Below are 13,381 nucleotides of genomic sequence, written 5' to 3' on the forward strand. Positions count from 1 at the left end.
AAAGAATTGATTTTTGATTTTATGCCCGACAGTTACACTTTAAATGTGTGTAAAATATTTTCCTTTTGTTTAAAGTAAATGGGAACAGCCTAAAAAAAAGTCAGATACTTACATAGGAGAGGGAAGGCTCTGGGTCCAATAGAGCCTTCCCTCTCCTCTCCTGTCCGTTCCAGCTCAGGATCACCCGTAGCAGCATTTGACCAATCTCCGCCGTTGAAGGGAGGCTTCGGGAAGTCTTCAGGAGCCCGAGTGCTCCCGAAGACAGGCCACTCCATACTGCGCACGCGCGAGTGCCCTCTATCGCATAGTCGCGCATGCGCAGTATGGAGCTGCCTGTCTTCGGGAGGACATGGCTCCCGAAGACTCCTGAAGTCCCCCGCGGTGGGGAATTCAAACAGCGAAGGAAGCGCTGCACGGAGGGCACCGAGAGTGGAGAGGGAAGACTCATTAGGACCCAGAGCCTTCTCTCTCCAGTATCTGGCTTTTCTTTTTAGCATTCGGTTCCCATTTGCTGTAAAGATGTTAATTGCAATAATTTGCTACAAAAAAATATTTTTCAGCTTGAAGTTGATCTTTTGAAGGCAGAAAATGATCGCCTGAAGGTGCCACCCTCTGTACCTGGAAGCAACGCACCATCTTGTCCTTCCCCAAGACGCTCCTTAGCTCTAACTCTTACACAGTCCCTAGGAATCCCTCCATCATCAGACACAGGTAAGAAATTTGAGTCATCTGCAAGTTGTAAAAACTTTGTGACCGGTTTTACCCCTGGCCAGAGCGTTGCTCCTTCTCCTCGCATTGCACCACAATGTAAAAAAATAAATTCATATAACCCTGAGGCAGAATGCACTGACAGGGTTATACGCATAGCGCCAAACCCCCCCCCAGCTTGTCCTTCGCCACCTCTATCCCAGTGACATACTCCCTCCTGAATAGGAAGTGCGTCACTGGAAACTTCCTCGTTGTTTTGCGTTGTTTGAAGCATGTGTGCCACCCCACCGCCACCAACGTATTTAACGTTTCTGTGTCGCCCACTGACATACATTCAGTGATCGAGCAAGGCCGTCAGTAACGCGCTGTTGACCTTGCAGCAGGTCGGCGGCGAATCGGACACTTTTGACATGAAGAGGTTTACGCTGTCAGCCACGGAAGCATGATTAACCACTTACCGACCGCCCACTGCACAGGGGCGGCCGGAAAGTGGATCCCGCAAGGACCGCCGCATGCACAGAGGCAGCGGTCCTTGTAGGGGCATGGGCGGAGCGATCGCGTCATCCGTGACGCGATCCTCCGCGGGGACTGGCTCCGCCCCCCTCGCGCTGTAACCCGCCGGCCGTTCGGAAGTGCTGGTGGGTTACTAGCACCCGGATCGCCGCATACAAAGTGTATAATACACTTTGTAATGTATACAAAGTGTATTATACAGGCTGCCTCCTGCCCTGGTGGTCCTAGTGTCCGAGGGACCACCAGGGCAGGCTGCAGCCACCCTAGTCTGCACCCAAGCACACTGATTCCCCCCCTGCCCCCTGATCACCCACAACTTCCCTCAGACCCCCCCCCTGCCCACCCCCCAGACCACTGTTTGCACCCAATCACCCCCCTAATCACCCGTCAATCACTCCCTGTCACTATCTGTCAACGCTATTTTTTTTTATTCCCTAAACTGCCCCCTGCTCCCTCCTAATCACCCCCCCTCCCGTGTACTGTATGCATCTATCCCCCTGATCACCTATCAATCACCCATCAATCACCCCCTGTCACTGCCACCCATCAATCAGCCCCTAACCTGCCCCTTGCGGGCAATCTGATCACCCACCCACACCAATAGATCGCCCGCAGATCCGACGTCAGATCACCTCCCAAGTGCATTGTTTACATCTGTTCTCTACCCTATACACCTACTAATTACCCATCAATCCCCCTATCACCACCTGTCACTGTTACCCATCAGATCAGACCCTAATCTGCCCCTTGCGGGCACCCAATCACCCGCCTACACGCTCAGATTGCCCTCAGACCCCCCCTTATCAATTCGCCAGTGCATTATTTACATCTGTTCTTCCCTGTAATAACCCACTGATCACCTGTCAATCACCCATCAATCACTGTTACCCATCAGATCAGACCATAATCTGCCCCTTGCGGGCACCCAATCACCCGCCTACATGCTCAGATTGCCCTCAGACCCCCCCCCCTTATCAATTCGCCAGTGCATTATTTACATCTGTTCTTCCCTGTAATAACCCACTGATCACCTGTCAATCACCCATCAATCATCCCCTGTCACTTCCACCCATCAATCACCCCCTGTCACTGCCACCCATCAATTAGCCCCTGACCTGCCCCTTGCGGGCAATCTGATCACCCACCCACACCAATAGATCGCCCGCAGATCCGACGTCAGATCACCTTCCAAGTGCATTGTTTACATCTGTTCTCTACCCTAAACACCCACTAATTACCCATCAATCACCCCCTGTCACTGCTACCCATCAGATTAGACCCCTATCTGCCCCTATGGCACTCAATCACCCACCCACACCCTCAGAACGCCCTCAGACCCCAGCCCTGATCATCTCGCCAATGCATTGCTTGCATCTATTCCCCCCTCTAATCACACCTTGAGACACCCATCAATCACCCCCTATCACCACCCAAAGTCCAATGAGTCGCCATACTCCTAACGGAATACCTTGGGGTGTCTTCTTTCTAAAATGGGGTCATTAGTGGGGTTCCTATACTGCCCTAGCATTTTAGGGGCCCTAAACCGTGAGGAGTAGTCTTGAAACAAAAATGACCTGTGAAATCCTAAAGGTACTCATTGGACTTTGGGCCCCTTAGCGCAGTTAGGGTGCAAAAAAGTGCCACACATGTGGTATCGCCGTACTCAGGAGAAGTAGTATAATGTGTTTTGGTGTTTATTTTTACACATACCCATGCTGAGTGGGAGAAATATCTCTGTAAATGGACAATTGTGTGTAAAAAAAATCAAACAATTGTCATTTACAGAGATATTTCTCCCACCCAGCAGGGGTATGTGTAAAAATACACCCCAAAACACGTTATACTACTTCTCCGGAGTACGGCAATACCACATGTGTGGCACTTTCTTGCAGTCTAACTGCGCTAAGGGGCCCAATGTCCAATGAGCACCTTTAGGCTTTACAGGGGTGCTTACAAATTAGCACCCCCCAAAATGCGAGGACAGTAAACACACCCCACAAATGACCCCATTTTGGAAAGTAGACACTGTCACAGACCGCGAGCCGGTCTGCGGGTGGGGTAAATCGATCAGCGTCAGAAATCCTCTTACACGGTCATTTGTTCATCACGAAGGGTAACCCGCATTCGCAATTTGATGAACTGACTCGCGAAGGGAGCGTTCTGATACCAACCGAATCACTCCACACACATATACAATTCAAAGATCTGCCACCAAGCGAGTTACACAGCCCGCTACTGTAATTTTACTAGGACTTCGAGAACACTTTAGTAACCCCTAGCAGTATGCAAGAATCTGGGCCAGATCGTTATGTCTGGGCCGGGTTCTCGCATACGGGTTATAAATGTATACTTCTATTAAACACAGGGTAGCGAGTTCAGGAGAATAGGTACGATTGTGTATGTTCAGCAACAGGTCATAACCGCTAAACGATTTTTAAACGTTTAATAACACAAATGCATTACATACAGTTATATACACCTATTAACATATAAAACACAGAGCTTAAAAATAAAAGGAATAAAACAGAAAGTTCTTACTTAGTTAGCTGAGCAGTCCATTTGAATCATGAAGAAAATAGTCCAGTTTAAACGTAGGCATTCAGCTTAAAAGTCCTTTGTACACAACATGCGCCCGGTTCTTCCGTGAGCACATGTCTGGACTTCCCTAGTCGATGTAAATTGAAGAACTGGGTGGAGTTCCTTGCAAACGCTTTTTACTGACCAGAGTTTTGGGGCGGTCACTACCTGGAAAGTAGGTGTGTTGGAGGCAGGGTTACCTCCTGGCAAGTCAGGTTACCACCCACAGACTTGGAGCAAGGAATGTACCAATTATTAATAATTTGTGTAATTCCGCCCCAGATGGGTGCATCGCAGATCCGAGACCATATTCATAAGCAGCATGCGACTCTGTATTAAATGAGACTATACACGCCTAGTCTAACGAATTTGCTCTACGCATGCCGGATAAAGCGGTTTCTCAATTGATTCCTGATAGCTAGAGAAGGATAATTCATGTGAATTATAGACCTGTTTCCTAGGTATCAGGAAATGTAATTTTGGTCTTGCTGTGACAAACCTATTTTGAATTATTAATAAGTTAACGTTCCCTTTGTGTGAAGCTATACGCTTGGAGGGAAATTTTGAATCTCAACCAGTTTGAGCTGGTTTTCCTTTTGGGGAAAGATGAGCTATGTACCAAATGCTGCTCCCCAGGTGGTCTGGCTACTTGTGAAATTCTTTCCTGACACAGGATGTGGGGGAGGTTACTGTACTCAGTAAGAGAGAGGGAAATTGACATCTATTGTGCATTTACCCAAGACTGACAGGAACTGTGCACGACCATGCGAAAGTCGATGGCGCTTACGCGCACGACTTTCGTAATATTCGTCACATCTCTCCCCTACCAGACGGACGCACAGAGTGGGTCTGCATGACCCGCTCTACGCGGCGCTTAGCTACTGAACGGGTTCTCGACTTATCTGACTGCCCGTTAGACAACTCACCAGAAGCATAAGGCCTCATGGTCCGGTGTGTCCCAGTGTCCGCTTTGCAGACGGTGCGATGCACACCAACAGGCTTACCGCTAAAGGCCTGGCTGGGTTTGCGTAGCGCTTCCTGTAAGGGAGAGAGTCGCTGGCTGACATCCGGGTCACTTCCTGACTCTCGGGTGTCAGCCTGCGAATCTGGAAGCAGCGTGGCATACCCCTGCTCTAACTGACTACACCTTGGCACAACATTTTGGTCAGCACAACCTAGGTGGACATTAGAGTACATTTTAAAAAACGAATTAGCCTTTACCTGGGTGGCGAGGCTTGCCCCTTCTCCAGGAAGGATAGAGGGTGGACCTGTGGGCAGTTTTGCACTGGGTTGCTTCTGCAAGGGGAAGACCTGCAAGGGTGAGACAGGGAAGGAACGGCCTGTCTCCACCAGCTGTTTGTTAACAGCAGACAATGGTGGAGCACTCTGGCTGTCATAGCAGGAGGGGAGGTCTAGGCCCCCAGCTGCCTGCTCTGACACCTGGCCTGCTTCCACTGCCCTGGACGGATATGACCCAGGCAAAACAAGACTGTTACCTCTTAGATTAGAGACTGTCACATTTAAACATACATCATTTTTAGCACTGTGAGATTCAGCATGAAAGCTATTAGCAACATCTGGTACAACATTAACATCACAGTTACGTTCATTTTTCACATCATGTACACAGGTATCTGGAACAACAGTGACAGGTTTAGAATCAGACAAACCGTGATTAGCCAGCTGTCCATTAGAAACAGGTACCGCTTCCTTGCCTCCTTCCCTAGGAGGGCTAGGTACCATTACCCTGGCTGCCTCCCTCTGTCCCACCCCAAGCTTGTACAGTACCTGAGTGGGTCCAGACTGGCAATCCGGGGTGTTGATCACAGGTTCATAAAAGGATCGTAGGGTGCCAAGATCGGTGCCCAACAGCACAGGCACTGGGATGTCATCTGTCACCCCCACAACTTTTGACTGGCGGCCCCTTCCCCAATCGAGAACAACACGAGCTTTGGCGATGCGGGCGTGTGCGCCACCAACTCCCAAAAGTGTGACACGCTCATTAGGCAGGAAATTCTCCCTGGCTACAAGATGAGAGCGAACCAAGGTAAGCTCTGCGCCTGTGTCGCGGAAACCAACAGCGATCTGGTCGTTAACTTCCACGACTTGATGATTTCCGGAAAGTCGAGGATTTGCTGCTCCCATGACGAGGTAGGCGTGTGCAGTAGAGGATGCGCTAGCCACTTCTGCGCTAGGCTCTGGAGACGGCGTCCTCACCTCGGGGCAGGCAGACTTGAGGTGTCCTCTCTGTCCACAGTGGTAACACTTCGGAACATATGTGGCATCAGGCGGATGAGTAGCAGGGGCAGCATCCGGCCTCTGTGGCTGTGGGACCCGATTCCCACGGTTAGCAGGGGGAGGAGAGCTGGGTTGCATAGGTCTCCCCCCTTTCCAGCTCTGGGCTGGAGGTTTGCGGCTGTCCGGCACACGGGTGGCCACAAAAGTGTCTGCAAGTTCTGCGGCAGTTTTGGCGGAGTCCGGCTTCCGCTCCAAGGCAAACTGCCGGACATCTGGAGTGCAGCAGTTCAGCAACTGCTCCTGTACGATGAGGTCCTCCAGACCTTGGTGAGAGTCTTTTTTGAGGCCCCGCGACCACTGCCGGAACACGGTCAGCAGGCGACTCTCCAGGTCGGTGTAAGAGTCGGTGTGGCCTTTCTGCAGGGAGCGAAACTTTTTGCGATAGACCTCTGGGGTCAGCTGGTATTTGGCGATAATTGCAGCTTTTATCGCCTCATAGTCATTGTCTTTCTCAGCGGGTAAGTCCACAAACGCCTCAAGCGCTTTGTCCCGCAAGTTGGGTGTCAGATATCTCGCCCACTGCTCCTGGGGCAGATGATGCTGACGACAAGTCTTTTCAAAGGAGTGTAAATAAGTGTCCGGGTCGGTTCCCTTCTCCATTTCTGGGAATTTAAACTTTGGAGTCCCAAACGGGCCTGCTGTGGGCCGGGGTTCCGGAGCACTTTGCGAGGGATTTTGGCCTTGCGCTCGCAGGTTGGCCATTTCAAGGTCATGTCTGCGTGCGGCTGCTCTCTCCTCTCTTTCCGCTTCTCTCTCAGCAAGCCACCGGCGCTCTGCCCGTTCCGCTTCTCGCTCTGAGGCTTCCATTTCCGCCTGGCGCTGGCGTTCTGCACGGTCAGCATTTTCTCTGACAATCTGCATGTACAGCTCAGGATTTGTCTCCAACAGCCTTTGTAATCCAGGTTGCATTCCAGCATCAGGAACACAGAACAGGTTGGCATGGGCGGGCTCCTGCCGGCCACCATGCTCCTCAGCAGTTACAGCGACCGGTTCAGACGCGGTACCGTTTTCCTCTGGGTCGGGAAGTGGGTTGCTTTGCTCCAACCGCTCACTTTCCTCTGCCCCAGTTACAGCACCGTCTGAACCAGGAGTGTGCTCTCCCAGCATCTGCTCCGGCTGGGTATTCAGTCGCAACAAGTCCTCGATCAATTGCGATTTCTTTTTTCTATAAGTCACAATGCCTTTTTCCTCACACAAGTTTACTAGGTCTGCCACTGACATTTTCTTGTATCTTGCTGCAGCCATTTTTGCCAAATAAAAGATAGGATAGGAAAAGAGATTGGGGGGGGGAACTCTGTGCTACACGTTTAGTCTATATAAATGGTAATGCACCGGTTATCAACCACAGATTTTTGATCTGTTCTAGCAGGTTAATCAAATAACGTTGCCGTTGATGTTCTGAACATACACAAATCCCAAAAAGCTGCCAAACACTGTCACAGACCGCGAGCCGGTCTGCGGGTGGGGTAAATCGATCAGCGTCAGAAATCCTCTTACACGGTCATTTGTTCATCACGAAGGGTAACCCGCATTCGCAATTTGATGAACTGACTCGCGAAGGGAGCGTTCTGATACCAACCGAATCACTCCACACACATATACAATTCAAAGATCTGCCACCAAGCGAGTTACACAGCCCGCTACTGTAATTTTACTAGGACTTCGAGAACACTTTAGTAACCCCTAGCAGTATGCAAGAATCTGGGCCAGATCGTTATGTCTGGGCCGGGTTCTCGCATACGGGTTATAAATGTATACTTCTATTAAACACAGGGTAGCGAGTTCAGGAGAATAGGTACGATTGTGTATGTTCAGCAACAGGTCATAACCGCTAAACGATTTTTAAACGTTTAATAACACAAATGCATTACATACAGTTATATACACCTATTAACATATAAAACACAGAGCTTAAAAATAAAAGGAATAAAACAGAAAGTTCTTACTTAGTTAGCTGAGCAGTCCATTTGAATCATGAAGAAAATAGTCCAGTTTAAACGTAGGCATTCAGCTTAAAAGTCCTTTGTACACAACATGCGCCCGGTTCTTCCGTGAGCACATGTCTGGACTTCCCTAGTCGATGTAAATTGAAGAACTGGGTGGAGTTCCTTGCAAACGCTTTTTACTGACCAGAGTTTTGGGGCGGTCACTACCTGGAAAGTAGGTGTGTTGGAGGCAGGGTTACCTCCTGGCAAGTCAGGTTACCACCCACAGACTTGGAGCAAGGAATGTACCAATTATTAATAATTTGTGTAATTCCGCCCCAGATGGGTGCATCGCAGATCCGAGACCATATTCATAAGCAGCATGCGACTCTGTATTAAATGAGACTATACACGCCTAGTCTAACGAATTTGCTCTACGCATGCCGGATAAAGCGGTTTCTCAATTGATTCCTGATAGCTAGAGAAGGATAATTCATGTGAATTATAGACCTGTTTCCTAGGTATCAGGAAATGTAATTTTGGTCTTGCTGTGACAAACCTATTTTGAATTATTAATAAGTTAACGTTCCCTTTGTGTGAAGCTATACGCTTGGAGGGAAATTTTGAATCTCAACCAGTTTGAGCTGGTTTTCCTTTTGGGGAAAGATGAGCTATGTACCAAATGCTGCTCCCCAGGTGGTCTGGCTACTTGTGAAATTCTTTCCTGACACAGGATGTGGGGGAGGTTACTGTACTCAGTAAGAGAGAGGGAAATTGACATCTATTGTGCATTTACCCAAGACTGACAGGAACTGTGCACGACCATGCGAAAGTCGATGGCGCTTACGCGCACGACTTTCGTAATATTCGTCACAGACACTTCAAGGTATTCAGAGAGGGGCATGGTGAGTCCGTGGCAGATTTCATTTTTTTTTTGTCACAAGTTAGCAGAAATAGAAACTTTTTTTTTTTCTTGTCACAAACTGTCATTTTTCGCTAACTTGTGACAAAAATTAAAATCTTCTATGAACTCACTATGCCTCTCAGTGAATACGTTGGGATGTCTTCTTTCCAAAATGGGGTCATTTGGGGGGTATTTATACTATCCTGGAATTCTAGCCCCTCATGAAACATGACAGGTGGTCAGAAAAGTCAGAGATGCTACAAAATGGGAAAATTCACTTTTTGCACCATAGTTTGTAAACGCTATAACTTTTACCCAAACCAATAAATATAGGCTGAATGGGATTTTTTTTTATCAAAAACATGTTTGTCCACATTTTTCGTGCTGCATGTATGCAGAAATTTTACTTTATTTGAAAAATGTCAGCACAGAAAGTTAAGAAAATCATTTTTTTGACAAAATTCATGTCTTTTTTGATGAATATAATAAAAAGTAAAAATCGCAGCAGCAATCAAATAGCACCAAAAGAAAGCTTTATTAGTGACAAGAAAAGGAGCCAAAATTCATTTAGGTGGTAGGTTGTATGAGCGAGCAATAAACCGTGAAAGCTGCATTGATCTGAATGGAAAAAAGGGTCTGGTCCTTAAGGGGGGTAAAGCCTGCGGTCCTCAAGTGGTTAAAAAGTTTAAACAATTCACAGTCATCTTTGGCATGAAATCTGTAAATCACATGCACACATACTTTTCCATTAACCATAAAGTTATGACTCTCTTGCAGATATTTCGCCAATGGATGGTATAAATGGCTCTTTGCAAAGGGAGGTGACACTTCGTGCAGTTATAAGAGTTCCCCCACAGCATATTATTAAAGGGGTAAGTGAGTGCGTCCTTTCAGTTTCTCTCATTTTACTCCACAGGTACATATGATTAGACATGAAGGAGAGCTGCCACTGAAACCTTTTGTTATGGTAGGTACACACGTTACGTTTTTCCGCTCGATAGATGCCTTCGATTGATAAATTCCGTCATGTCCGATATTACTCTCAATCGTTTTACTGCTCGATTTCTCATAGAAGTGAATGGAAAAAGATAAGAAAAACAAGCAGAAGATAAGTGATTTGAGCGGGAAAAAAAACGTATCGTGTGTACCCAGCATTACTTTTAGGAACAGAGGGGGGAGGGTCAGTAGTTTTTGTTTTTTTATGTGTTCTGGATTGAGAAGGTCTCCCTTCACTTCCTGGTCTGGTCAAGGGTGTCACAGAAAAGCTATTATCTCAAAATGATCAAACTAAGTTGAAACATCCAACATAGCTAGATGAACAATAAAGGGGGAGAATGATATACATATTTATTTCTGTCTTTCCTATACTTATCTTGGCAGTTTGATAAAAACAGAAACACAAGGAAAATCTTACCAGCATAAAACCTACCTAATAAAGTAAATACTGGCAAGTTTTTCTGTCATAACTACGATGACTTTTGGATCAATTTCCACTTAAAATGTTTAATGCTTAATTAATAAGTGAAAAACCAAAGAAAACATTTTATTTGTAGATGCAGAATATATGCTTTTGTTTATATCTGCCCTTTTTACTTCCTGTTTTGGGAACACAACAGGAAGTTTGAAGCAATTCCCCAAAGGACAGTTGACTACAAGTTTTCCCATTTATAGCTTTGCCCTAACTCTTGTGGCAGCTATAAAATTGTCAGAACCCCCTCACTTTTTGTCTTAAAGTTACATGTCATAGGAACAGGAAATCTCTCTGATGGGGGTATGGACGGAAATAATTCCTGACCAATTTGAACTTTTTTTATTCACTGCAGTAGCACAGACTTGCTTGGGCTCAGGTGGAAAAAGCCAAGCCTGATTAGGTCTGTGCTACTGCGCAGGTGCAGATGGCTCACACAGACCGATCGGGCTTACATTTTCTGGCAGAGCTAGTGCACATGCGTAAGCTGTTGAGAAGCTTTTTTTCAGGGGTTCCAGTACTGGGACAAGCCAGTGGAGAGGGAAACCTCTCCAGGATCCAGGGTCTTCCCCTCCCGAGGTGAGTACCCTGTAGAGGTACTTTTTTCCCTTACAAGTGCACTTTAAGACTTCAGGAGTATTTTAAAATAGTATAGAAGGTGCTGAAATAAATACAGTAATGTGAATTTATAAAAATTGTGCTGCAATACCCCACTTATACCCTTTTTGTCCTCCACCGTAAAGGTGGCATATTACTGGTGATAGATTGAGAGGTTCATAAAGGTTTCTAAAATGATTTAACATCACCTAGTCACATCTATTTTTGAAAAATGAATGCCTCTGGACTGTGCCAGATCATTAATTTATTATTAATTAAGCTATCACTGCTTTTGTATGAATGGAGGCTGGCAGAAAAAGAACACAAAGGAGGTGTTTTCACCTCTTTAGTCCTCGTTTAGAAATTGGCCTTTAGTCTAGTAAACTGTCAGCTGGTATTTAGTTACTAAGGGCAGCGCCTCTACTTTCCAGCAATTGTGATGGATACATCGCTGTATGACAGTTGTACGACAGAGTATTTTGTTCCACATGGTTAATGGTACATGAAATTCGATTATCATTCTGCGTGTGGAGAAAAACCATATATGGCTTTATTCCCAGTGCCAAGGAATTGTCTCTTTATAGTCATTGCAAATGCCAGCCTCAAATGAATGCCATGAGAACAACATCTTTTCATCAGTTTATTATATTTTTCACCCCAGCTGCGTGTTATATTTAAAGGGAATCTGTCGTCTTTTCCATGGTTTAAAGTATGTGCATTTGATCAGTGAGCCAAGCATTTCACTACTAAGGAACTGTAGTGAAAATAGCATAATTGAAAAAAAAATTGCTTGTTGTTTACAATATTCATTTATAGATTATTTTGTCAGTGTTTGTCCATTGTAAAATCTTTCCCTGACTTAAATTCTGAAATGTATCACTGGTGGTGACATCTTTAGTTCTGTTAGGTGATCTGTACAGAATGTTTGTTACTGAGAGTTTTATGCACAGAGGTATTCCTTGCTTGGCAGTTGGAAAAAGCTGTTCCCTACAATGCACTGAAGTTCACAGACATCAAATTGTCAAGACCATGGTCATGACATCACACTGTGGCAGGGGTCTCACCATAATATCAGCCATACAGCCCCTCTCAGTGGTAAGCCTGCAGCAAATAAGTAATTAGTCTCTTTAATTGTCTTCCATAAGTTATAATAGTCTTTGGAAGATTTTTTTTTTGAGGAGGGAATTATGTAGCAACCTATGAAAAGTAAATTTATAGGCATCCCATATAAAAAAAAATCCATCTCATTTACCTTTAGAGGCTGGGGGGGGGGGTAGGAGCACTTTTAGAGGCTGGGGGAGGGGTCAGCACTTTTAGAGACTGGGGTTGTGCGTACTTTTACTTTTAGAGGCTGGGGGTCTGGAGGGGGGGGGGGGGGGGGGTTACAGCACTTTTACTTTTAGAGGCTGCTGGGGGGGCCTCGGAGCACTTTTAACCAGAGGAGGAGGTGGGGGAAATTGGTGTTTGCCGCAGTTTTACTTAATTTAAAAAAAAATAGAGGCTGTGGGTTGGAGCATTTTTACTTTTTTTTCCAACCAGCGGTTGGGGAATGGCAATGTTGAGGGGGGGGGGGGGGCGCGGCAGATGAAGGATTGTACAGGGTTTGGAGCACTTTTTCTTTTTTTAAACAAAATGGAAGCTGGGGGGAGGGGGGGTGGGATTCGTTGGTCAGATCACTTTTACTTATTTCAGCAAAATATGGGGGCCCTGAACACAGAACAAGCTGAAAAGGCTCCATGTTATGTGACAGATATCACAATTCTGTCACAGCACTACATTTATCATGTGGTAGAGGTAGGTCTAATTATGTGAGGTAAAAGACATGCAAACACGCTCCTTATTTCTCTTCAAAATTCAATTGTGAGATATTTCACTACTAAATACCACACATTTTTAGTCGAAAATTACCACATGAATTACCTTATGAAATTACATGAGGTAAAACTTTACTTAAAGGGAACCTTAACTGAACGGGGGGGTAAAGAGTCTCACTTACCTGGGGCTATTACCAGCCCCCTGCAGCAGTCCTGTGCCCTCGGAGCCGCTCTGGAATCCTCCGGTCCCCCACTGTCACTTAGTTTTGTTTTTGACGACTCACCAGTCAGCCGGCCGCCATGCGTATTATTGGATGCATTCCCTACTGCAATTAGCTCTGCCGCATTCCGCACGCGTAGATATGCGGCAACGCGTATCTTTGTACGAGTTGCGGTCCGCAACAGCGCTAATTGCAGTAGGGAATGCGTCCAATAATACGCATTGCAGCTGGCCGACTGGTGAGTGGTCAAAAATGAAACTAAGTGACAGCGGGGGACCGGAAGATTTCAGAGCGGCTCCAAGGGCACAGGACTGCTGCAGAGGGCTGGTAATAGCCCCAGGTAAGTGAAACTCTTT

At 46.4% G+C, this 13,381-nt stretch overlaps 1 protein-coding gene across 6 annotated transcripts in view; it reads left to right on the top strand.

The window, feature by feature from the left end:
- Positions 1-13,381, top strand: part of NAV1 (neuron navigator 1) — a 220,471-nt gene that overhangs the window by 176,014 nt on the left and 31,076 nt on the right. For 5 of the 6 annotated variants that reach the window (XR_011026325.1, XM_068269461.1, XM_068269463.1 and 2 more), the window contains 2 exons: positions 561-711; positions 9,703-9,797. Coding sequence is in view for 5 of the 6 variants with exons in the window: in XM_068269461.1 (XP_068125562.1) it covers positions 561-711; positions 9,703-9,797 (246 nt within the window). In the remaining variant the exon portion in view is untranslated. The remainder of the gene's footprint in view (positions 1-560; positions 712-9,702; positions 9,798-13,381) is intronic. The other variant, XM_068269462.1, reaches the window with a different exon arrangement.

This window comes from Hyperolius riggenbachi, chromosome 2, assembly GCF_040937935.1.
Source record: "Hyperolius riggenbachi isolate aHypRig1 chromosome 2, aHypRig1.pri, whole genome shotgun sequence".
Taxonomy (NCBI): Eukaryota; Metazoa; Chordata; class Amphibia; order Anura; family Hyperoliidae; genus Hyperolius; species Hyperolius riggenbachi.